Source organism: Bufo gargarizans, chromosome 2 (assembly GCF_014858855.1).
Source record: "Bufo gargarizans isolate SCDJY-AF-19 chromosome 2, ASM1485885v1, whole genome shotgun sequence".
In the NCBI taxonomy this organism is placed as follows: Eukaryota; Metazoa; Chordata; class Amphibia; order Anura; family Bufonidae; genus Bufo; species Bufo gargarizans.
The window spans coordinates 57,480,326-57,506,882 of record NC_058081.1 but is presented as its reverse complement, the minus strand read 5'-3'; the positions used below and the strand labels follow the sequence as shown (position 1 = coordinate 57,506,882).

Genomic DNA, 26,557 nt, shown 5'->3' with positions numbered 1-26,557 from the left:
AGTCAGTATGCGGAGTGTTGGGGGTAAAATCACCTACTCGGCGGTGTGGCTGTGTTTTGTTAAGCCACCGGAGGAGGTGAACATGGCCATTTGTAGACTTTGCTTCCTCATCCTCCACTGCAGGGACAATTCACATTGCCCCTCCAGCATACCACATGTGCAGGGCATGGCGGTGTCACGCTGTTCTTCACCTCGTTTGCCTGGGAAGCACACCCTCCTTGACCTGCAGAGGCAGAACAGCATCCCCCAACATAAGCTGATATGCAACATTTCCATCCGTTGGAATTCCACCCTCCATATGTCGGACCGACTATACGAACAGAGAAAGGCCATAAACAATTTCTTGATGATCCAAGTGGACAGGAGTACTCCCCTGTGTAACTTCGATGTCAGCCAGTGGCAGCTCATGTGTGACACCTGCCATTTGCTCAGGCCCTTTGGGGAGGCCACGTTATTTGTCAGTCGCTAGGACTACGGGATGAACAACGTCATTCCACTGCTTCATGTCCTGGAACAGATGCTGGTAAATCTGGCTGGTCAGGGTACTGGAGACGTGGTGCCTAGATCTTACGGCCACATGAGCCCTGTGGGGGCTGAACTGAAGAAGGACATTAAAGCACAAGCAATGTGTAGCAAAATGGTTGGTTTTTCTACACAGGTGACAGGAGAGGAGGAGCAGGACCAGCCAGAGGAGCTACAGGGCGATGAGGAAGACGAGGCAGAGGACCCAGACACACTATGGCAGTATGCAGTGAAGATGGAGTCCCTCCGAGTCACTTGCACAAATGGCCCGATGCATGCTCACTTGCTTTTTTACACCTGCTGAGAGGGAGGACAAACTGAACTACTATAAAGATATCCTATGTAGTCAGTTGGCTGCTGCCTATCTGCGCCATCGTCCATCCTCTCGCAGGTCTGACCGGGGGGGTCCTCTGCACTCACGTTCCTCTGCAATGGCTACTGTGGCAGGGTGGGGGGGTTGGAGCAGTTCCAGCTCCATCAGCAGCAACTTGAGTCTAGAGTCACTGATGAGCAGCTTTCTTCACCCACCTAGTGAATAAACTACTCACCAGCAGCTAGACCTGGAGCAGAACCTGAACCAGCAAGTGGTGGCATACTTGGACAGCACCCTGCCACCCCACATTAAAGATCTGCTGGACTACTGGGCAGCCAAACTGGATTTGTGGCCGCAACTGGCAGAGTTTTCCCTGGAAAAGCTATCCTGCCCGGCCAGTAGTGTGGCATCAGAGCGGGTGTTTAGTGCGGCAGGGGCCATAGATACCCCAAGAAGAACTCGCCTGTCCACTCAAAAATGTGGAGAGACTGATCTTTGTCAAGAGGAATCAGGTGTTGATCAGCCAGGATTTTCACCCACCAGTGCCTGATGCATCAGACTAGATCATCCATGGTCCCAGGCCGGGTGTATCATTAAAAGCAATAAAACTCCCACTGACGAATCCTCTTAATTAACCCCTTCACGACTGCAATCTGTATATATACGTGATAGCTGCACATGCCCCGTGCAGCTACCACGTATATATACGTTCTGGCAGCTCTTTAACCGCCTACGGACCGCCTAATGCAGATGTGCGGTCCGGAGGCGGCATCGCTGCGCAGAGTCACGCATACACGCGTCATCTCGCGAGACGCGAGATGACGCGCTATGCCGGCCCGCGCATGCGCAGTTCGGGCCGGCATTTCGTCAGGGAGTAAATCGTCATCAGCTTGCCAGCCAATGATCGCGGCTGGCAAGCTGATGATTTTTTAAAAATCCAATCAGAGCGCCAGATAACAGATCATATTTGTAAATATGATCTGTTATATGGCTGCCTGCTCCTCTGCTGGTTCTTTTCGTCGGTTGGATCCAGCAGAGGAGCAGGCTACACAGTGAGTACACCAACACTACACATAGGTCCAGATCACCCCCCTGAACCCCAATTAACCCTTTGATCACCCCTTTGATCGCCCCTGTCAATCACTAGTGAAAGGAAAAAAGTGATCAGTGCAAACTGTCACTTTTTTTTTTCACTGGTACTGACCGTTAGGTTTTAGGTATAGTTTAGGCCCCTTGGTTAGGTAGTTTAGGGATCGGTTAGCGCCCAGCCCACCGCACCGCAGTCCGTTATTCGCTGATTAGCGTATCGCTAATCAGCATTTGTACTTTTATAGTATCTGGAAGTGATCAAAACTGATCACGGTCAGATCTATAATAGTATTAGTGTCACTTTAGTTCTCCCTCCACCCAAAACGCAGTGTTTGCCCGATCAGGCCTGATCGGTCGCCCACACGTGCGTTCGCCCACGCCCGCCCCACCGCAGTGACAATAAAAAAAATTTTTTGATCGCTGCACATTCACTTTACACGCACTGCGGCGATAAAAAAAATCAGTTTTGATATTTTTTATCAACCGCAGCGGCCTCCGGTACTTCGCTAGCCTCCCCTTTGTAAGACAGGCTTGCTTTTTTTTCTTGGGTAGTCTCAGGGAATACCCCTAAATTTTGTTGCCCACATGTCAAACAGGGGGTATTCTTCTGAAGAGGCCTACAGGCTTCTGACCCAGTCGGATGAGGAGTGGGAACCCTCATCTGATGAATCTAGCGGGTCAGAATACGAACCTGTAGAAAGCAGTGGCTCTCTGACTCAAAGTTCGGACGAGGAGGTTGAGGTCCCTGATAGCACCAGGCGTACCAGGCCCCGTGTCGCTAGACCGCAGGTTGCGCAGGATCCGCTTCAAGAGCAGCAGAGTGGGGCTGGTGCTGTCGGAATACGTGGTGAGGCATACACCAGCAGCGCAGCCCTTCCTGGACCTAGTACCAGCACTGCCGTACAACCTGGTGAAGTAGCGAGCACCAGAAGGGCAGTTGAAGCTGGTACGGTGGCACGTGCAGTAGTGACCCCGTCGCAGCCACCGCAAAGACGTGCCCGTAGAGCCCCTAGAATCCCAGAGGTGCTGGCAAACCCTGATTGGCAGTCCCCAACTTCAGCCGCACCTGTAGTTTTCCCTTTCACTGCCCAGTCTGGAGTTCGGGTTGAGACAGCTCAGATCGGTTCGGCCCTGGGATTTTTTGAGCTGTTCTTGACTGCGGAGCTCTTAGACATAGTTGTGGCCGAAACAACAGGTATGCCACACAATTTATAACCGCTAACCCGGGAAGCTATTATGCCCAGCCTTTCCGGTGGAAACCAGTCCAAGTTTCCGAAATTAAAACTTTTCTGGGCCTCCTCCTCAACATGGGTCTAACTAAAAAGCATGAATTGCGGTCATATTGGTCCACGAACCCAATTCATCACATGCCCATGTTCTCTGCTGCTATGTCCAGGACACGTTTTGAGGCCATCCTGCGTTTCCTGCACTTTAGTGACAACACCGCCTCCCGTCCCAGAGGCCACCCTGCTTTTGACCGGCTCCACAAAATTCGGCCCCTCATAGACCATTTCAACCTGAAATTTGCAGATTTGTATACCCCAGAGCAAAACATCTGCGTAGACGAGTCCCTGATACATTTTACCAGGCGCCTTGGCTTCAAACAATACATCCCAAGCAAGCGCGCCCGGTATGGGGTCAAATTGTATAAGCTCTGTGAAAGGGCCACAGGCTATACCCACAAATTTCGGATCTATGAGGGAAAAGATCAGACCCTGGAGCCGGTCGGTTGCCCTGACTACCTAGGGAGCAGTGGGAAGACAGTTTGGGACTTGGTGTCACCCTTATTCGGCAAGGGGTACCATCTTTATGTGGACAATTTTTCCACAAGTGTGGCCCTCTTTAGGCATTTGTTTCTAGAACGGATTGGCGCCTGTGGTACCGCGCGAACTAGTCGCGCGGGCTTCCCCCAACGGCTCGTTAGCACCCATCTTGCAAGGGGGCAGAGGGCCGCACTGTGTAACGAAGAACTGCTCGCGGTGAAATGGAGAGACAAGCGTGACGTTTACATGCTCTCCTCCGTTCACACAGACACGACAATCCAAATTGAGCGAGCAACCCGTGTCATTGAAAAGCCCCTCTCAGTCCACGACTATAACCTTCACATGGGAGGGGTGGACTTCAATGACCAGATGTTGTCTCCGTATTTAGTTTCCCGCAGAACCAGACGCTGGTATAAGAAGGTGTCTGTATATTTAATTCAATTGGCTCTGTATAATAGTTTTGTTCTCTACAGTAAGGCTGGGAGAACTGGATCCTTCCTCAAATTTCAGGAAGAGATCATCGAGAACCTCCTGTACCCAGGAGGTTCCGTGGCCTCATCCACCAGTGTAGTTAGCCGTCCACACGAGCGACATTTCCCCAATGTCGTTCCTGGTACCTCAACCCAACCGTCACCCCGAAAAAGATGTCGTGTCTGTAGCAGGAGTGGAATAAGGCGTGACACCCGCTATTTCTGTCCTGACTGTCCTGACCACCCTGCCCTATGCTTTGGAGAGTGTTTCCGGAAGTACCACTCACAGGTACACTATTAGCATAGGGATCATCTCACCAGGACAGGCACACAGAGCTATTAGGGCCCATTCACTCACACAGCTGCTGCAAACGTCTCCTTTCACATGGGACAAAGTGCATAACGCACTTCACCACATCTTTAGGCGATTTGCGCTTTGCACATTGACCCATGGGGAAGGAGAGGTTTGTTCTATAAAGGCAAAAAAAAAAAAAAAAAAAAACACCAGTAAGCAAAAAGGTTAATGTTCAGTTAAAAAAGTTAAAGTTTATATGTTCTGTTGCAAAGTTAATAAAATTATTGCGTTGCGGCCTGGTTTTTTCTTTTTTTACCTTCCAGGTGGACCAACCGATCGATTAGCTGCAGCACTGATGTGCATTCTGACAGAAGCATTGCGCTGCTGTCAGATTACACGCAAGTCGGTGTATGCGGCGCTGCAAGACGAGATTTCTACTCTGCAGTAACAGATACGTTTGCCAAGGCATACGAGCTGAGGAGGAGGCGGCGTTCCTATGCTTTGGCAAACACTTTGTATATATATATATATATATATATAAAAAAAAAAAAAATCCCGGCAATGATTTATTCATCCACATCGATTGATGCGAATGGAGAAATCTGGTTTGCCAGGGCATACGAGCTAAGTGGGTATGGATGTAGGGCGGAGCTCCTATGTCCTGGCAGACGCCTTTCCCCTCCTTTTTTTTTTTTGGCAGAGATTTTTTCATCCACATTGATCGATGCGAATGAAGAAATCTGTGCCGTTCATTTTTTTCTTTCAGCCCAGAGGCTGAACGGAAAAAATAATCTCATTACCTGTATGCTCAATATAAGGAGAATAGCAGAAACTCCTAATGCTGGCCATACATGTAATGATTGCGGAGACCCTCAAATGCCAGGGCAGTACAAACACCCCACAACTGACCCCATTTTGGAAAGAAGACACCCCAAGGTATTCGCTGAGGGGCATATTGAGTCCATGAAAGATTTAAATTTTTTTCCTAAGTTAGCCCAAAGTGAGACTTTGTGAGAAAAAAAATAAAAAAATCTATTTCCGCTAACTTATGCGAAAAAAAAAAAATTTCTATGAACTTGCCAGGCCCCTCATTGGATACCTTGGGGTGTCTTCTTTCCAAAGTGGGGTCACATGTGGGGTATTTATACTGCCCTGGCTTTTTAGGGGCCCTAAAGCGTGAGAAGAAGTCTGGGATCCAAATGTCTAAAAATGCCCTCCTAAAAGGAATTTGGGCACCTTTGCGCATCTAGGCTGCAAAAGTGTGACACATCTGGTATCGTCGTACTCAGGAGAAGTTGGGGAATGTGTTTTGGGGTGTCATTTTACATATACCCATGCTGGGTGAGATAAACATCTTGATCAAATGCCAACTTTGTATAAAAAAAATTGAAAAGTTGTCTTTTGCCAGGATATTTCTCTCACCCAGCATGGGTATATGTAAAATGACACCCCAAAACACATTCCCCAACTTCTCCTGAGTACGGCGATACCAGATGTGTGACACTTTTTTGCAGCCAAGGTGGGCAAAGGGGCACATATTCCAAAGTGCACCTTTCGGATTTCACCGGTCATTTTTTACACATTTTGATTGCAAAGTTCTTCTCACACATTTGGGCCCCTAAATTGCCAGGGCAGTATAACTACGCCACAAGTGACCCCATTTTGGAAAGAAGACACCCCAAGGTATTCCGTGAGGGGCATGGCGAGTTCCTAGAATTTTTTATTTTTTGTCGCAAGTTAGTGGAATATGAGACTTTGTAAGGAAAAAAGAGAAAAAAAAAATCATCATTTTCCGCTAACTTGTGACAAAAAAAAAAAAATTCTAGGAACTCGCAGTGCCCCTCACGGAATACCTTGGGGTGTCTTCTTTCCAAAATGGGGTCACTTGTGGGGTAGTTATACTGCCCTGGCAATTTAGGGGCCCAAATGTGTGAGAAGAACTTTGCAATCAAAATGTGTAAAAAATGACCGGTGAAATCCGAAAGGTGCACTTTGGAATATGTGCCCCTTTGCCCACCTTGGCAGCAAAAAAGTGTCACACATCTGGTATCGCCGTACTCAGGAGAAGTTGGGGAATGTGTTTTGGGGTGTCATTTTACATATACCCATGCTGGGTGAGAAAAATATCTTGGTCAAATGCCAACTTTGTATAAAAAAAATGGGAAAAGTTGTCTTTTGCCAAGATATTTCTCTCACCCAGCATGGGTATATGTAACGTGACACCCCAAAACACATTCCCCAACTTCTCCTGAGTACGGCGATACCAGATGTGTGACACTTTTTTGCTGCCAAGGTGGGCAAAGGGGCACATATTCCAAAGTGCACCTTTCGGATTTCACCGGTCATTTTTTACACATTTTGATTGCAAAGTTCTTCTCACACATTTGGGCCCCTAAATTGCCAGGGCAGTATAACTACCCCACAAGTGACCCCATTTTGGAAAGAAGACACCCCAAGGTATTCTGTGAGGGGCATGGTGAGTTCCTAGAATTTTTTATTTTTTGTCGCAAGTTAGTGGAATATGAGACTTTGTAAGAAAAAAATAAAAATAAAAAATCATCATCATTTTCTGCTAACTTGTGACAAAAAATAAAAAGTTCTATGAACTCTCTATGCCCATCAGCGAATACCTTAGGGTGTCTACTTTCCGAAATTGGGTCATTTGTGGGGTTTTTCTACTGTCTGGGCATTGTAGAACCTCAGGAATCATGAAAGGTGCTCAGAAAGTCAGAGCTGCTTCAAAAAGCGGAAATTCACATTTTTGTACCATAGTGTGTAAACGCTATAACTTTTACCCAAACCATTTTTTTTTTTGCCCAAACATTTTTTTTTTTATCAAAGACATGTAGAACAATAAATTTGGCGAAAAATTTATATATGGACGTCGTTTTTTTTTGCAAAATTTTACAGCTGAAAGTGAAAAATTTCATTTTTTTGCAAAAAAATCTTTACATTTTGATTAATAACAAAAAAAGTAAAAATGTCAGCAGCAATAAAATACCACCAAATGAAAGCTCTATTAGTGAAAAGAAAAGGAGGTAAAATTCATTTGGGTGGTAAGTTGCATGACCGAGCGATAAACGGTGAAAGGAGTGTAGTGCCGAAGTGTAAAAAGTGCTCTGGTCATGAAGGGGGTTTCAGCTAGCGGGGCTGAAGTGGTTAATCCAAGCGCTGCAAAGCGCTTGGATTAAAGCTTCTGCCCCTGCCCTGCTGCTGTCACGGACAGCATACAGTGCAGTAATGACGGCAAGAGACCAATCAGAGTGGCCCCTTGCCGGCAATCGATCCGATTGGTTAGTCTGTGCAGACTAACCAATTGGATTGCGGCAGTGTTAAAATGCCGGTTTCAGGCTCTGATCTGCACTCTGCAGATCAGAGCCTGAAATCGGTAATGTGTCCTGAAGCCCCCGATCTGTGCCCCCTTCTTGAAGCCCCCAATCTGTGCCCACTTCTTGTTCTTGTCCTTATCCTGCCCCCGATGCGGTCCGCCCCCTTCTGTCCTGATCTGTGCCCCCTTCTTGTCCTTCTTCTTATCCTGCCCACGATGCGGTCCGCCCCCTCCTGCCCCGATCTGTAATAAGTAAAATGCTGCCCCCCCTCCCCCGTTTCCAGCGCTGCCCCCGATGCGGTCCCCCTTCTGTGTGTGATGGCGGCGGCTCCATTCCTGAGCCGCCGCCATCAGCAGCGTGTGTCAGCTCTATGCTGACACTGCTGTAACCCCATAGATGCTGCAGTAGCGGCATCCATGGGGTTAATAGAAGGAGGGGGCTCCCTCTCTCAACCATCCCTCTCTCAAGAAAAAGTATACATATTGGGTATTGCCATGTCCGTAACGATCTGCTCTATAAAACTGTCACATGACCTAACCCCTCAGATGAACGCTGTAAAAAAAAAAAAAATATGTTCCAAAACAGACAATTTTTTGGCCACCTTGTCCCATAAAGTGTAATAATGAATGATCAAAAAATCCTATGTACCCAAAAATGGTACCAATAAAAACCTCAACTCTTTCTGCAAAAAATGTGGCGTTCAGAAAACCAATCCAGCAAAATCTGCCTTCCAAAAACCATACGGTGTTCCTTTCCTTCTGCGCCCTGCCGTGCGCCCTTACATCAGTTTACGAGCACATGTGGGGTGTTTCTGTAAACCGCGGAATCAGGGTAATAAATATTGAGTTTTGTTTGGCTGTTAACCCTTAATGTGTTAAAGAATTTTTTTTTATAAAATAGAAAATCTGCTAAAAAAGTGAAATTTAGAAATTCCATCTCCATTTTCCTTTAATTCTTGTGGAACACCTAAAGGGTTAATAACGTTTGTAAAATTGGTTTTAAGTAACTTGAGGGGTGTAGTTTCTACAATGGGGTCATTTATGGGGGTTTCCACTATGTAAGCCCCACAAAGTGACTTCAGACCTGAACTAGTCCTTAAAAAGTGGGTTTTGGAAATTTTCTTAAAAATTGTAAGAATTGCTTCTAAACTTCTAATCCTTGTAACGTCCTAAAAAAATAAAATGACATTTCCAAAATGATGCCAACATAAAGTAGACACATGGTGAATGTTATGTAATAAATATTTTATGAGGTATCACTTTCTGTTTTAGAAGCAGAGAAATAGAAATTTAGAAAATTGCAAATTTTAAAAAAGTTTAGGTAAATTTGGGATTTTTTCATAAATAAAGGTGATATATATTGACTCAAATTTATGACTGTCATGAAGTACAATGTGTCACGAGAAAACAATCTCAGAATGGCGTGGATAAGTAAAAGTGTTCCAAAGCTATTACCACTTAAAGTGACGCATGTCAGATTTGTAAATTTTGACCTGGACACTGGGGCATCAATGACCTTTGGTTATGAAAGGGTTAAACTTTCATTTAAACCCAGACACGCAGGCTCTGTGGCAGCGCCTATTCTGAAGGAATGAGCAGAAATTTTACGGGAACTGAAATTCAAAAATTGCAAGGACAGAATTAAACTGGACTATGGTCAGTGGGGATCCATCCATATGAATGAAAAAGGAAGGACCAGCCATTGGACATAACGAAAACCATCTTTTAACGTTAAAAACTGGACACAAATCACAATCCTCAATGAACTACCTCTGCCCCTCTGATATGTCTAGGAATGTCTAAATCTAGAAATGATCAAGAAACAACTAACATCTCTAAACGCCAAACCAGAATGTCTACACTTAGACCCCTTGCAGACGAGCGTTCCTCCCGCAGCGAGTCTGCATCGCAGCTCCCGGCCTGACCTCCCAGCACTGACAGGATTCACTTAGCATTACATTGATTTATGATGCTCTATACCCCTTGGAGGTCTGGAATGTACTGGATAACACGGACCTAATGCTGCCAGTGTTATCCAATACATTCCAGAACTGTAAGGGTTACATAGCATCATAAATCGATATAATACTATGTGACCACCGCAGCACTGGGAGGTCAGGACGGGAGCTGCATTGCGGACTCGCTGCGGGAGGAACGCTAATTCTCAAAAAGCGAAAAAGGCTAATAAAAAGGCCGTTCTACACAAACAAACAACAAAACTATCAAAACAGACGTGAACTAAAACAGACAACAACTTGTCTGATAAGGAGAAGGTGATTGGGCATTTCCAGACTAAAACCGGAGAAACATTCCGATAACCTTTCAGAGTCTGCTTAAAGGGAGTCTGTCAGCAGATTTACCCCTTTTTAACAGTTGCCATTATGCTGTAGCCGCAAAACAGACGATTAACACGGTACCTTTATACGCTTTGGTGGACTTTTAAATCTGCCAAAAACGAACTTTGATGAGGGCTCGCAAGTGCCCAGGGCGGAGTCCACCGTGTTGGAGCCCAGGCAGCTCTGCCTCTTCGGCTCTTATCCCCGCCCAGCCTCCTCCTCTGCTCGCCTATCTGTTGTCTCTCCCCCTCAGCGAGATCCCGCGCCGATGCGATAACTTCCTTGGCCGGGGCATGCGCACTGCAATGCCCATTGCTGACACGGCATCGCAGTAGCTTATGCGCATGCCCCGACCAAGGAAGTCATCGCGTCGGCGCGGGATCTCGCTGAGGGGGAGAGACAACAGATAGGCGAGCAGAGGAGGAGGCTGGGCGGGGATAAGAGCCGAAGAGGCAGAGCTGCCTGGGCTCCAACACGGTGGACTCCGCCCTGGGCACTTGCGAGCCCTCATCAAAGTTCGTTTTTGGCAGATTTAAAAGTCCACCAAAGCGTATAAAGGTACTGTGTTAATCGTCTGTTTTGCGGCTACAGCATAATGGCAACTGTTAAAAAGGGGTAAATCTGCTGACAGACTCCCTTTAACCACATGATTAGATTAGATTGACCACCACAAAGTTTCGGAAAATATCAAATGTTTACCTATTGCCGAGCTAGACAGCTTCTTTTCCATCAGACGACGCCTAAATAGTAAAATGACTCCCACGTCAAAGATAGTAGAAGATGAATACAGCGAGTCAGGCCATGCAGCTGAATAACCAGTCCACGTTCTGCTGGCCACTGACAGACCGGTCCATAGATGAGGTGGACAAGGAGTTCCCGCTGTGTTTGCTCCCAGCACTGGCTGAGGAAACCGCTCCTACTGGCAACAAGAGAAAGAGTTCGCAATCTCATTAGACTTACCCTCTGTGTATCTCGCTTTTAACCATATATTACGTTCTAAGCAACATAATACCAAATGTCTCAACACTTAGGTAACCAAGCAGCGTATCTATGGCAAAAACAACACCCATGTTATCCATATGTAAAAGAAACCTACTACTACCAAAACGAGATCCCCAAATAACTATAGCAACAACCACAGGGAATAGTTCTAAAAGAACTATGGGGGTCAGTTACTAACAGAAATTCGACTATATTAGGCAGGAAAAGACAAAGAAACACAGGGGAAATGGAAGGGGAGTGAGGGCTGTGCCACCATGTGTCCCCCAAGCAAGTATTGATCGGGGGGGCTGACATTCTGTGCTGGGCTATGAATGAGAGTGGTTGGGTGTCAGGGTACTGTCACACTAGCGTTTTTCTTTTCCGTCCTAGGGGCTCAATACTGGAAAATAACTGATCAGGCATATCCCCATGCATTCTGAATGGAGAGTAATCCGTTCAGGATGCATCACAATGTCTTCAGTTCAGTCGTTTTGACTGATCAGGCAAAAGATAAAACCGCAGCATGCTACGGTTTTATCTCCGGCGGAAAAAAAAAAGAAGACATGCCTGAACACTGGATCCAGCATTTCTTTCTATAGCAATGTATTAGTGCCGGATCCAGCATTCAATATACTGGAATACCGGATCCTTCATGCGCAGACTGAAAAAAATGCGGATCTGGCATTTCAATGCATTTTTTTGACTGATGAGGCATTTTAATCACTCTAACGCAAGTGTGAAAGTAGCCTTAAAGTCTCTGCCAGTCAGGGAGAGTGAAAAATGAATTATGCTTGTATTCTACTGTCAGGGAGAGTGAAAGGAAAGGCTGGAATTAGAAAGAATTGTGTGTAAAATAGGGACAGGTAGGCAAGCTGTCAGCCAGGGAGTGAGACGTGAGGAGCTGAGGCTGGGAGTGCCTCCTAGCACAACTGCAGCTGCTGCTAACCTCAAAAGCAGCTATGTACCTGCAAGGACATCCTTTCATTGTTTTTCCCCCATTTTCACAAAAAATCCTTTTTTTGGGGGGGGTTGGAACAGAGGTGTAGCTAGGCTTTACAGCACCCGGGGCATGGATTCAGCATGGCGCCCCCTCACTTGCCAATCAAATTTACATAAAGAGAGCAAAGTTAAAAAGCATGAGAGACAAATATTGTTTACAATAAGCCACTCCTCTAGCTCCAACCCAATACTGTACATAAGTAACCTCACCCAGTCCCACTTACCTAATAAAATCACGGCGGTACCAATACACCTTAATAAATGAAAGACCCAACTGGTCCTACCGCATCCAGGGTTTCACTGGTGTGTCAGAGTGATGTTCGCTAGATCCGGAACAAGGTCCCTGTGGTGACCAAAACAAAAACCACATAAACAGGAGATGGTGATTGTGCCTGGTAAATCCCAAGCAGGGGGCGCTGTGCTGCCCTGGAAGACAGAGCCATCCCAATGTATAACAAGATGATCTAGGGCATTGCTTTCCCCTTAGTGCTACCACACCGCAATAATGGCCAAATTGGGACCCTCACAGTATTACCGGTAATGCCCAAGTTTTGTCTCCTCACAGTAGTTGTGCCCACTTTGTATTTCCTTCACAGTAGTAACACCCACATTGTGCCTCTCTTACAGCAGAAATGCCCACAGTGTGCCGCCTCACTGCAGTTTTGTCCACATTATGTTACCTCACAGTATTTATGTCCTCCTTTGTGCCCCTCACAATAGTTATGCCCACCTTTGTGCCCCCTCACAGTAGTTATCTTCTTTTTTGTGTCCCTTTACAGTATTTATGTCCACCTTTGTGCCCCTCATAGTAGTTATGCCCACCTTTGTGCCCCCTCACAGTAGTTATCTCCTCTTTTGTGCCCCTTTACAGTATCTATGTCCTCCTTTGTGCCGCATCACAGTAGTTATGTCCTTCTTGTGGCCCGTTCACAGTAGTTATGCCCACCTTTGTGCCCCTCAGAGAAGTTATGTGCTCCTTGTGGCCCCTTAATAGTACTAAAGCCCACCTTTGTGCCCCATCACTGTAGTTATGTCCTCATTGTGCACCCATTTGGAAGCTAGTGCCCTCTCCAGCTCCATAAAAAAAAACAACAACATTGCTACAGCCCTACTACACAACATGCTCTTTCGGGTCTCCAGCGGCTCCCCCGGCCAGCTCGATCACCAGAGTTAACCTCCATCAAAAATATCTGGGACTGGACGGTGTGACAGACCTCCCATGTACAGCAGTAAAGAACCACCCTCTCTGAACTGAGTTTGGAATGACATCCCTTGGGAGAAGATCCAGCATCTGTATGACAACTACCATACCTGAGGGGCCGACTGTATGGCAGCAAGGGGAGATGCCACCCAGTATTAATGTGACCCTGCATCAACATATACCTGCTACAGAACCCAAAATAAAGGGGCACCGCCTTGGTTGTGTGATCATTGACCAAGCACCGCTAGCAGTTTATACTTTGCCAGTCTCAGCTCCATCGTGTTCAGACTTTAAGGTGGTCTTTTTCCGCTAGTGTTACAGTGGGACCGGATCGGGATGTGCTGCGCGCACTGCTCCACTGAGGAGCTGCAAGTTCTGACAATGTTACTTGCACTAGGAGCCGATTAGGAACTTAAAGTGGCCATGGAAAAAAAACTAAAAATGGTTCCAGGTTGTAGGTGGGTCCAAATTGACAGAAAACGGGACTAAACAAGTAGGTGAAGACAACTGAAGTAGGCGGGGTGAGCAATACCGTAGTGCAGCACAAAATCCTGCCCCAGCGGAACCAAATAACACAGGGCAGCACAATATACTGCCCCAGCAGAACCAAATACCACAGGTCAGCACAAAATACTGCCCCAGCAGAACCAAATACCACAGTGCAGCACAAAATACTGCCCCAGCAGAGCCAAATACCACAGGGCAGCACAAAATACTGCCGCCCCAACCACAGTATTCAACTGTATCACTGTCATGAGGATGGTAATACAATTGAGTTCCTGACGGCACGTGTGGCCGTTGAGCTTCAAATCATTATGTACCTGGGCATTGGCCCACCGTTAAAATTCCCTGTAGGGTCTATGGCCAATCCACCGTTGAACTGCACATCCCATTTGTCCAACTATAATGGAGGGGGTTGCTACCACTGGGGGCATTCCAGGGGAGCATTACCAGGAATAGCGATTCCCTATACCCGGAGGCTGTCCCTTTTACAATCAGGGCAGCCCTAGCTGCGGATGACGTCACACCGACATGTAGAGATGTTGTGCGTTGACCACAGAGGCCAGTGGGAAGGCCGGCTCCGAGCGCGGAGCTGTGCAATCACCCGGTGGTTTGGCAGTCGTCTGCTTTGTATGTCCTAAGGTCTGTGTGAATGTCAAGAGACAATGGGGGAGATTTATCAAACAGCAGTAGACCAGCCACACAATCAAGGAAAACATTGGAGGAGATTTCTCAAACTGGTGTAAAGTAGAACTGGCTTAGTTGCCCGTAGCAACCAATCAGATCCCACCTTTCATTTTCCAAAGGAGCTGTCCAAAATGAAAGGAGGAATCTAATTGGTTACTGACGGCAATTAAGCCAGGTCTACTTTACACCAGTTTGAGAAATCTCCTCCAATGTTTTCCTTGCTTGTGTGGCTGGTCTACTGCTGTCAACTATCAAGTGGGTTTGGATGTGTATGTCCTTATGGAGAACGGGCATGGTAATATGGCCTGCTGTTATATTTGGGATTTGTATACATCTCCGATATACGTTGTGTCTTCTGATATTCATAGTAGTGACTAGTAGAAGTCTCTGAAGTCTCCGTATACAGCATTTAAATGTATGGGCTATGCTGAGGTGAAATTCTTTATCTCCAAAGTCTCTCGAGACTACGGTGAATAACTTCGGGATTTGATTAATCAACTTAAAAACCATTTTAAAACTGGGATCCAAAATCGGCTTCGGTACCCAGGTACCAGTAGGTACGTAAGCCGGCTTCCAATCACGCAGATATGTTTCGCCCTTCTCCCTGTGCTGAACCCCTAGCTACATCCTCAGGCTAGTTTAGATAGAGCGTGCACCCATATGTCCTTAATGGTCAACTCAGCTTTCCTAGGGTCCTGAATGGCAGTATGAAAACACCTAGGGGGTCATTTATCAAACTGGTGTAAAGTAGAAATGGCCTAGTTGCTCATGGCAACCAATCAGATTCCACCTTTCATTTTCCAAAGGATCAGTCCAAAATAAAATAAAAGGTGGAATCTGATTGGTTGTTTTGGGCAACTAGGCCATTTCTACTTTACACCAGTTGTATAAATGACCCCTATACTTACCAACTGTCCCGAATTGGCAAATGGGCCAAAAATGGGTGTGGTTAACACAAACCGCGCCCATACGTGGGCATTCCTGGGTTGGTCCAAGGCGTTCCTGGGACTGGGCTTATATGCCCAAATTTTACCAAAAGAGATGTTGGTAAGTATGAAAACAGGGAATGGATCAGGGTTCGCTACACAGCAACGTGTGTCACGTGACAAGAAAACTGCACAACATTTAATGTAATGTATGTCAACAGTGTCGCAATGCAACGAGACACATCGGATTTTTTGTCGCACATCACAAGTAGGATTGCCACCTGGCCGGTATTTTAGTGGCCCTGGCGGTGTCGGTAATTTTTTTCTACAAGGACTGCTACTAATGAAAGCTTCCATTGTGGAGCGCTCATTAGTGCAGCCTTTACTCCCCACCCCCACACTTGTGTTAAAAAAAAACCTCCTCCATTTGCTCGCGCTGCTGACTGCAAGCTCAGGACAGGACCTGCGAGACATCATCACGCTGGAGCGCAGGTCCTGTCCTGAGCTTCCAGTCAGCAGGGAGCGCTCACAGTGGTGCGAGCAAGGAGGAGGTGAGTGTTTTTTTAGGGGGCACTAATGGGGGGTATTATTCTTCCTGGGGGGCATTATTATTCCTAGGGGGGACTAATGGGGGCATTATTCTTCCTGGGGGGCATTATTCTTCCTGGGGGCACTAATGGGGGCATTATTTATACTGGGCGGCACTAATGGGGGCATTAATATTACTGGGGCACTAATGGGGGCATTACTATTACTGAGGGGCACTAATGGTGGTAGTATTAAAAAGGGGGGCGCTAATAGGAGCATTACGATTACTGGGGGCACTAATGATGGCACTAAGTGGGGCATTATTAATTCTGGAGAAACACTAATGGGGGCATTAAAATTACTGGGGGGCATTTTTATTGTTGGGGGCCACAGTATGACAGCGACTTAACACCCTGTGTTAAGCTACGCCTCACAACCACACCCCCTTTAGGGTGTGGCTTAACTTGGCTGGTATTTTTTGTTGGGAAAATTGCAGGGGTGCACCTAGCCTTTCTGCTACCTGAGGCGAAAACTGAAACGGCTACCCCCCCCCCCCATGCCAATTTCATAAGCTAACCCCTTTTCCACAATGAAAGTGCTCATTGCCCATGGCCCTTCCGCTGCCCCCCTCTTGCCCCTAGCTGGTGCTGCCTCACCTGGCTTCATTGGTGGTGCACCCCTGGAAAGGTGGCTACCCTAAATCACAAGTTGTGCATGACTATTAGGCTGAGTTCACACGGGCGAGATTTCCGCGCGGGTGCAATGCAGTAGGTGAACGCATTGCACCTGCACTGAATCCTGACCCATTCATTTCAATGGGGCTGTGCACATGAGCGTTTTTTTTCATGCATCACTTCTGCAATGCTTTAAAATCGCAGCATGTTCTATATTCTGCGTTTTTAACGCAGCCCTGGCTCCATAGAAGTGAATGGGGCTGCGTTAATAACGCATTGCATCTGCAAGCAAGTGCGGATGCAATGCGTTTTTCACTGATGGTTGCTAGGAGATGTTGTTTGTAAACATTCAGTTTTTTATCACGCGCGTGAAAAATGCATCAAAACGCATTGCATCCGCGCGGAAAAAACTGAACAACTAAACGCAATTGCAGCCAAAACTGACTGAACTTGCTTGCAAAATGGTGCGAGTTTAACTGAACGCACCCTGAACGCATCCGGACCAAATCTGTCACGCTCGTGTGAACTCAGCCTTAGTGTTGAGTGAACTTGTGGTTTAAGTTCGGCGTCCAAAGTTCGGATTATCGAAGAATCCTGTTATGGATTCCAAATTCCGCTATGATCCGTGGTAGCGGAATCCATAACGGGATTCTTCGATAACCTGAACCCGAACTTTGGACGCAGAACTTAAAATACAAGTTCGCTCAACACTAATGACTATTCTGATTTTAAAGGTAACCTGTCACCGGGATTTTGTGTATAGAGCTGAGGACATGGGCTGCTAGATGGCCACTAGCACATCCGCAATACCCAGTCCCCATAGCTCTGTGTGCTTTTATTGTGTAAAAAAAAAAAAAAAAAAAAAAAAAAGATTTGATACATATGCTAATTAACCTGAGATGAGTCCTGTCCCTGACTCATCTCACGTACAGGACTCATCTCAGGATAATTTGCATATGTATCAAATCTTTTTTTTTTTTTTCACAATAAAAGCACACAGAGCTATAGGGACTGGGTATTGCGGATCTGCTAGCGGCCATCTAGCAACCCATGTCCTCAGCTCTATACACAAAATCCCGGTGACAGGTTCCCTTTAATGTAAGTCGTGCACGACTTGTCTGCGTTTTCACAGCCAAATCCCAGCTCTAAAATAGTTGTACGACAGCAAATGGCAGACAAGTCGCATGTATTTTGGTGCCGTGTAGCCGAACCCTTAGGCCCCTTTCACACGGGCGAGTTTTCCGTGCGGGTGCCATCCGTGCGGCGAACGTATGGCACCCGCACTAAATCCTGACCCATTCATTTCTATGGGGCTGTGCACATGAGCGATGTTTTTAACGCATCACTTGTGCGTTCAGTGCAAATCGCAGCATGCTCTATATTTTCCGATTTTGACGTGACGCAGGCCCCATAGAAGTGAATGGGGTGTGTGAAAATCGGATGGCATCCGCAAGCAAGTACGGATGCCGTGCGATTTGCACGCATGGTTGCTAGGAGACCATCGGGATGGAGACCCGATCATTATTATTTTCCCTTATAACATGGTTATAAGGGAAAATAATAGCATTCTGAATACAGAATGCATAGTAAACCAGCGCTAGAGGGGTTAAAAAAAAATAAAAAAAAATTTAACTCACCTTAGTCCACTTGCTCGCGAAGCCCGGCATCTCCTTCTGTCTCCGCTGCTGATGAACAGGACCTGGGGTGAGCTACTCCATTAAATAGAGCTTAAGGACCTTCGATGACGTCACTCCGGTCAACACATGATCTTTTACCATGGTGAATCACCATGGTAAAAGATCATGTGACGTACCATGTGATGACCGGAGTGACGTCATCGAAGGTCCTTAAGCTCTATTTAATGGAGTAGCTCACCCCAGGTCCTGTTCATCAGCAACGCATCCGGCTCTTATCCGGGCAAAAAAAATGACGCCCGTGTGAAAGGGGCCTTACTGCGTCCTCAGGAGTCAGAAAGAAAGCAGGATAATACACGCTGTACTGATGGCCTTTTAGTGATCACCCAGCTTTCCCAGAAACGGATATTACTTTTTTATGCTGTTTCTCCTGGTGTTTTTTTTTTTTTTCTATTGGGTCTTCTTAAGTAGAAAAGTTTCAAAATTTGCAGAAGCCGCTCCCAGCTGGCGTACATTTCAGTTACTGATGCGTTAACCTCCGGAGATTCGCTAAAATTATGAAGAGGCGCAATTACACCACCGCAACATCAGACTGGGACTGTCATACCTCGTGGTTTGTTTGGGGTGTATCCCCATAGGTTTTTCCTTAGTACTTAAAAACGACTACAAAGTTGTCTGAATAAAAAAAGTCTGCATTTTTACAAACATTTTTTCCCATTCAGTGTTATGCAGTTTCTAAACTAGGGTCATGTCTCTTTAAACTAAGCCACTCCCTAATCTCATATCAGCCAATCAGAAGAGAAGGCTAGATGAGCAGTGACCAATGTGTGCAGGGAGCAGCTTGCCCAGTGTTTCCGGGTTTGGAGAGACGAGGTGAGAGAGACAGCTGGGATGTGAATGAGACGGTTGGGATGTGACTGCTGATGTGACTGCTGAGAGCCGTGTGCTGCCGGTGAATCTCCTGCTGCTGGGAAACTACAACTCCCAGCATGGACATAGGTTGCACATCTCTGCTTAAAGGGGTTGTCCAGGCTACAGATATAGGATAGGTCATCAATATCAGATCGGTGGACGTCTGACCCCATAGTTTCCAGCACCGCGGCGTGCTGGTGTTCTGCCGGATTCCTATACCCGGAAGTGACGCGGCCGCACCGGAAACAGCTGGAGGAGGGGGGTTGTGGATCTGCGCAAGCGTAGATCCACTGGATTCGTAAAATCAATCGCACCGCCGCGGGAGAAGCACCTACTTCATTTGCATGCGCCAAACCGTACACCGCGGTGCGCATTCAGGGGTAGGTAGATTTTTCAGTGCAAAATGTTCCATCAGATCTCCCTACCCCTGAGTGCGCACGCGCGGACACATCATCTGGAGCAGTTCAGTCTCACCACATAGCAGAGCTGAGTGCAGGATATTGGGGTGATGGGGTCACCACATAGCAGAGCTGAGTGCGGTCCCTGAGTGCGCACACGCGGTGTACAGTTTCGTGCATGCAAATGAAGAAGGTGCTTCTCCCACGGCGGTGCAATTATTACGAATCCAGTGGATCTGCGCTTGCAGTGCGGCCGCGTCACTTCCGGATATAGCATTCTGCCAAGGTATAGTAATCTGCAGAACACCGGGAGTCAGACCCCTACGGTCTGACCCTGAGGATAGGTCATCAATTTCTGTGCCTAGACAACCCCTTTAAGTCTTAAGTGACAACCATTATAGTGCTGGGTGATAAAAAGCGTGATCGCCATATCAGGCGCTACCCAGCTTTTCCGGACACGGATTAAGAATGACAGAAGACCATTCGAGAGCCAGAAAACTAGACCAATGTCTAAAAGCTGGCGATGTGTATGGGCTCGTCGACCCCGACAGATGCTTGGAGATAAGCGGTGCCAATGATTTTTGTAGCCGCTTATCTTTATCTTTCCATGTGGCCACCAGTGTTTTGTGGGGCCCATCCCAGCAGAGCATTACACACAGCCCACCTTTGTAAGCCCCCCCCCCCCTGCACCGAGGACGTAATAGTACGGCGCGCTGATTGGACGGGCCCCGGAGCTGTGTGTGTCCGATCAGTGCAGCGGATTAACCCCCTATATGCTGACCACGGCATATAGGAGGTGCACACGGGGAGGGGGCTCCCTCTTTCCCGCACTGTGATGACGGGGGCCCATGGTGTAAGTAATGAACATGTTCTTTCCGTGTTTCAGACATGTCTTCCAGTCCGGAGGAGGAGCTTAGAACCGTCCTAGACGGAGGAGCTGTCCCGCTTACCGATAAATACGATGTGGCCCCCGAGAGCCCGCAACCCATGAAACTGAGGCACAACGTATGTTATATTGTCATGGGCATCTTAGTGAATGAACAGGTGAGGACCAGGCGCCTGGGGCGGTATAGCGCCCATTAGAGGGATAGTCCCATCTGGGAGAACCATATCTACTGATAAAACTGGGGCAGGTGCTGTGCCCATTGAATTCAATGGAAGATGCTGCCAAAGGGGACGCCCAATCCTGTCTCACATTTAGGGTCCATTCACACGTCCGCAAAATGGGTACGCTTCCGTTCCGCAATTTTGCGGAACGGGTGCAGACCCATTTATTTTCAATGATTCGGAATGTGTTGTCCGCATCCGCATTTGCGAAGCCGCACTTCAGCATCCGTTCTTCCGTTCCCGCAAAAAAATAGAACATATCCTATTCTTGTCCACAATTGCAGACAAGATTAAGGATTTTCTATTATAGTGCTGGCGATGTGCGGTCTGCAAATTGCGGAATGCACGATGCCAGTGTCCGTGTTTTGCGTATCCGCAGAACACTTACGGACGAGTGAATGAACCCTTAAGGTCCATTCACATGTCCGCATTTTGCGGAACCAAATTGCGGACCCATTAATTTTTATGGGGCTGCACGATGTGCTGCCCGGATCCAGAACTGCGCATCCGCAATTCCGTTTCCGAAAAAAATAAGAACATGTCCTATTCTCGTCGGCAATTGCAGGCAAGAATAGGCATTATCTATTAAGTGCCGACGATGTGCGGTCCGCAAAATGCGGAATGCACATCGCCGATGTCTGTGTTTTGCGGATCCGCAAAACACACACGGACATGTCAATAGACCCTTAAGGATTGGCCTGTGGGAGATTTCCCTTAAAGGGATTTTTGCACCATATCAAATTATAACCCATCCACAGAATAATTGACCACTGGGACCCCCCCCCGTCAATAACACTTGGGGGTCCCCTATGCGAGTGTATGCTCTGCAGGACACGGACCCCCTTTGAACCTGTGATCTCTTCTCCAGAATGAGGTGCTGATGATGCAGGAGGCCAAGGCGGAGTGCTGGGGGAGCTGGTACCTCCCTGCTGGGCGGCTGAAGAGAGGGGAAAGCCTGGTGGAGGGTCTGTGCCGGGAGGTGACGGAGGAGACCGGGCTCCTGTGCCAGCCCCTCACCCTGCTGGTGGTAGAAGAGAGGGGCGGCTCCTGGGTTCGATTTGTATTCCTCGCTCAGGAAACAGGTATGGAGAATTACAGGAAATAATTGTTAAAGGGGTTTTCCAACTTTTTTTTTATACTGATCTGTGGGGGTCTGACCCCCGGGACCCCTGCCGATCAGCTGGGCTGAACTGTGCCTAGGCCTGATAAATGTGATGTCACCCGCCTAGGGTAAGCGCCTCCTACAGATGGATCAGTGGGGGTCCTGGAGTGTTTAAACCCCACCAATTAAAGTCTGACCCCCCCCCCCCCCCCTTTAATAGGCACATACCTGGTCAACTATTGTAAATACCTGGAACTGAAATCTGTGCCCTCTAGGAGCTGGCATGGAGTTCCGGTATCATTTTCACCCATAGGTAATAAATGTAATATAATAAATGTGCCGGGCTGCCTCGCGTTTTTTTTAACCCCTTGAGTCCCAGCACCATACACGTATCGCAGGAAGGAGGGGCTCACGTCAGTATTCTGTAATGGAGAGATAGTCATTACAGAGTACAAGAGGGTTGCAGGTTGTAGTCATCTAATTGAAAAAAAAAAAAAAAGTTTCAGTATTTTGTGGAACGGAACAGCCGGCCCCTAATAGATCAGTGCTATGCTTGTCCGTAATGAGGACAATAATAGGACATGTTCTATTTCTTTTGCGGAACGGGCATACAGAAACTGAATGCACACGGAGTAACTTCCTTTTTTTGGGGTTTTTTTGCGGACCCATCGAAATGAATGGTTCCGCATACGGTCTGCAAAAAAACAAAACGGACACGGAAAGAAAATACGCTCGTGTGCATGAGCCCTAAAAGTGTGGTCGATCCTGAGTAACACTGCTTTCCCTGCAGGGGGCGTTCTAAAACCTTCTGCCGCAGCAGACAAGGAATCTCTCCAGGCGTCGTGGTGGGACACAGAGTCGGCCTTGCCCCTGCGCAGCAGAGACATTCTTCCTCTCATCAAGCTGGCCTTGGAGTACCGCCGCCTGCCCTCACATCCATCTATCCTACCACAGTTGTGCCCGTCTCCCTTTCTCGTCCTCCGGCTGCTTCTTGTGTGGACGAGTCCCGGAGGAATCCAGATCCTGCAGAGCTCCACCGGCCATCTCCCCACCATTGTGTGCGCTGCACGTTGCGGCAGCATCCTCGTTCCGTTGCTCTACCTGCTGCAAGATCGTCCCGAGACATACGGCATCTTAGGCGTCCAGCACCAAGGTGGGGACAATGCAGATGGAGTGTGCTTTAATATCATGGGGGTGTTCCGGGGGCCTGAACCGCCCGTGGTCAGAACAGGGGGTCTCAGCTGGGCGACAGTTGAGGATGAAGGACTGAAAGAGCGACTGGAGCAAGCGTTGCAGAAGAACACCTTGCTGCCTTTACATAGCTGAATCCCTGTTCCTCGGTAATTCCTCCTGGCACTGTATACATAAATGGGAGTTCCCCTGGTAGATGGGGAGTGTCCATACAGTGTCATCCAGTAGTTGACTAAAAGGGGGCCTTCCAATGAGAAGAGGTATCCGATCAGCCGGGGTCGGCCACCATTAATTGGAGTCAATGGAGCGGTGGTCACGTGTGCTCTATGGGACAGCGTGCATGCATGACCGTTGCTCTATTCACTCCGGCACCTCATTCTTGTGATTTGTGAGGGTCCCGATCTTATGGATAACATCTTATGGTGGGACAACCCCCATTAGGGATACATTTCCAGGAGGAATAACAGAGGGGAGGGGGAAGATGGTCGGAAAGCTTATTAAGGGCAATATAAGTCCAGAGAATGGAGAGCTCCTCTTTAATATCACTATAGCGTTTGGATGTGTTATCTTGCACCCCTCTCTTAGTAGGATTCTTAAAGGGCCGTGCCTAATTCCTGTCACAATCCGCTAGCATTTTGCCATCAGTGCATGTGAATAGGATGTTTTATGTCCTGGGAAAAAAAAATAACTGCGCAGCATGCCGACTGTGTGAATACGGCCTAATGCTATCCTATGTTCTCTGCCGTAGAGCTGCTGGGAGTCACAACATGCCGTATGTCGCTTCAATATACCGACATGTATGTCCATATTGTAAAACACGAGCATGCGTGCAGACATGATGTCAGGCTTATATTCTTCTATAAGACTTGGGTGTGAGGTATATAACCAAGCATGTTCACGAGATATGGGTAGATGGCGGCAGACATCACCTACAGCCGCTGGGTACACGTGTAAACTACATATATGACATGTGGTCTCATCAGTTATGCAGCGTTCCCTCCGCACCTAGTTTAACTGGGTAGATTCAAGAGTCTGGGAAAGCTGGGTGACAACCAATATGGCTGCCACCGCACCCAGCTTCCAGACATACGCTCGTATGCCGGGCGATCAGGTCTGTGATGGTTTGTCGGCAGCACATCGCCCCGCGTGGGCTCATGAATAAACGGTGCCATGGTACAGATGAGCGCCAGACTGGGCCTGTCCTTACCACCTCCACGCTGATCATCCTTTACAATGGGAACCCTCTCTAGAAGAGGACATTCACACACTGCAGATTTATTGCAGAAATGCCTTAGACCAGGCATCCTCAAACTGCGGCCCTCCAGCTGTTGTAAAACTACAACTCCCACAATGCCCTGCTGTAGGCTGATACCTGTAGGCTGTTCGGGCATGCTGGGAGTTGTAGTTTTGCAACAGCTGGAGGGCTGCAGTTTGAGGATGCCTGCCTTAGACTGAAAATCACTTCCCTACATGTGAGAAGGGTTATTTCTGCAGAATGTGTAGAACAATTATTATTACTTATGTGTGTGGATTTTCCACAAGCCTCATTTAGAAAAGTCTGCATGAGGGCATACCGGGTGTGAATATGCACTAACCGCCCGCCAACTGTCTAATGCCTTGTGGAGATCAGGATCAGGCATGTTGGATTTCGACTGTCCGATCCTTTTGTCCTCTGAGAGGTAAGTCACCACCAGAGGAGTCCAGCAGCGACTTACTTCCCTGCTCCTACTGAGAAGACATAAATACTTGGCTGAGCATGGGGGGATTAATCGTAAAGGGGCTTGCCCAACAATGATTACCTTTCTGCCAACCCCGCTTCCCCCAGACCTGCATAGGGAAGCATACCAACGTTCTCCGCACCACTCCCTCGGTCCCCCGCTACCACTGACATGCTCTGGTCACCGGCCGCTCATACACCTGCGATTTGATGGGGGTCATGTTTGGTGCTGCAGCTGATGCCTGGCCACAAGCGTGGTCTCAAATACATCAAGTGATGCATGGGAGACACATCACCGGAATCCCCGGCACTTGAACTTAGGCCGTGATCACATCTGCAGCAGTAGATCCAGCATTTCTGGACTCTACAGTTCACCACTGGCTCCCCATGGACTGTGATGAGGTTTTGCAGTGATCAGGTCACTTTGCAGCAAAGACAGGTTTCGGTCGGGCAAAAAACTGTTGTATGCAACGTTTTTTGGTCGGTCCAACAGCCGGCGTTTGTGCCGGATCAGGCTTGCAGCAGATGTGACCTTAGGATGAGTTCACACGGGCGAGATTTCCGCGCGGGTGCAATGCGTGAGGTGAACGCATTGCACCCGCACTGAATCCAGACCCATTCATTTCTAGCCCTCATGTACTCTGCATTCTGTATTCAGAATGCTATTATTTTCCCTTATAACCATGTTATAAGGGAAAATAATAATGATCGGGTCTGGGTACCACATTCATTTTTTTAGCACGCACGTGCAAAACACATTGCACCCGCGCGATAAAAACTGAACGCAATCAAAACTGACTGCAATTGGGTACCTACTCGTGCGGGTTTGCCGCAAAACACCCGGGACGCATCCTGAACAAATCCGTCACGCCCGTGTGAACCCAGCCTTAGTCAGAGCAGAGCAACTCTCCCAACCGCCATGTTGGTGCATTACACAGATGGTTTATTCCTCTCAATAGGCTGATTGTGGGGGTCCTATGCTACTGTCCAGGGGAGATTTATCAATGCAAACAGTCTTTCTCTACAGTGATTTATGAATGGTTTCTATTCACTGCAGTTTTCGGTAGCCTTGACAATCACCGGTGTCCATATTATGCCCCTCATATCACAGAGACTTCTAAACAGCCCTTCAGTATGAGGACCACAAACCCGCATCTCAGTCTCCTGCACCTCTGAGCGTCTCCCAGGACATCATGGGGTGTTGGATCCATCGGACACCAATGGCGCTGACATTTAATGATGGGGTCAGTCAGGTTCCATTATGGTGTCCGAAAAAAATAGAGCTGTCAGTCTTCTCCCTGTGATGCCAGGCTCCTAACCATCCACAGCTGCAGATGGCAAATACACACATAATAATTCATCATTAGAAAACGCAGATTTCTCCCTGGATTACAAACGGAAGAAAACAAATCCACATAGAGGCATTTATTTACATGGGGCAGAGAGGTGCTCACTGGCAGGATGGAAGGGGTTAAAAGAGCACTCTACCTCTAGACGAGACGGAGGGAGGACAGATCAGAAGCGGACCGCCTGAGTGTTAAAGAGGACCTTTCATCAGTTTTGACATAGGCTAATTATGGTATTACCTTGTAGGGCTGCCCCCACTGATGCCATAGGTGTTTTTTTTTTTTTTTTTTAAAAGTCCTCCCCCCAATGATTTGGCGCACTGTATTATAATGAGCAGTAAATTCGCAACGGGGAGGAGACGCAGTCTTCTGCTGGGGGCATCTCCTTCTCGAATGGTCCGCTCTGATTGGATCGCGCACACAGCTAGGGAAAAGGAGATGCCCACAGCAGAACTCTGCATCTCCTCCCCGTTGCGAATTTACTGCTTATTATATATATAATACAGCGTGCCAAATCATCAGGAGGAAGAGGGGGGC

General features: G+C 47.6%; 1 protein-coding gene and 1 long non-coding RNA gene across 3 annotated transcripts in view; one reads left to right on the top strand and one right to left on the bottom strand.

Moving 5' to 3' along the window:
- Window positions 1-18,312, bottom strand: part of LOC122929392 — a 33,530-nt gene extending 15,218 nt beyond the window's left edge. Inside the window, exons 1-4 of the long non-coding RNA XR_006387970.1 lie at window positions 18,251-18,312; window positions 12,321-12,439; window positions 12,063-12,191; window positions 10,816-11,032 (exon numbers count right to left, since the gene is read on the bottom strand). This is a non-coding gene — a long non-coding RNA (uncharacterized LOC122929392). The remainder of the gene's footprint in view (window positions 1-10,815; window positions 11,033-12,062; window positions 12,192-12,320; window positions 12,440-18,250) is intronic.
- A 690-nt stretch (window positions 18,313-19,002) lies between these two features.
- Window positions 19,003-24,132, top strand: NUDT18 (nudix hydrolase 18). 2 transcript variants are annotated; one of them, XM_044282943.1, is made up of 4 exons: window positions 19,003-19,120; window positions 20,444-20,601; window positions 21,533-21,746; window positions 22,557-24,132. In XM_044282943.1, exons 1-4 carry the CDS (start codon window positions 19,057-19,059, stop codon window positions 23,090-23,092), a joined length of 972 nt encoding a protein of 323 aa, XP_044138878.1. In that variant the 5' UTR covers window positions 19,003-19,056; the 3' UTR covers window positions 23,093-24,132. The 2 variants fall into 2 exon arrangements, with proteins under 2 accessions (XP_044138878.1, XP_044138879.1); XM_044282944.1 differs by lacking the exon at window positions 19,003-19,120 and adding an exon at window positions 19,134-19,199.
- The last annotated feature ends 2,425 nt before the right edge of the window (window positions 24,133-26,557 follow it).

Excerpts from the sequence above, each read along its gene's own strand:
- NUDT18 (XM_044282943.1), top strand. The coding sequence starts at position 19,057 with ATGAGCAGTGACCAATGTGTGCAGGGAGCAGCTTGCCCAGTGTTTCCG. Across the intron at positions 19,121-20,443 it reads TCCGGGTTTGGAGAGACGAG|ACATGTCTTCCAGTCCGGAG; the intron begins GTGAGAGAGACA and ends TCCGTGTTTCAG. Across the intron at positions 21,747-22,556 it reads ATTCCTCGCTCAGGAAACAG|GGGGCGTTCTAAAACCTTCT; the intron begins GTATGGAGAATT and ends CTTTCCCTGCAG.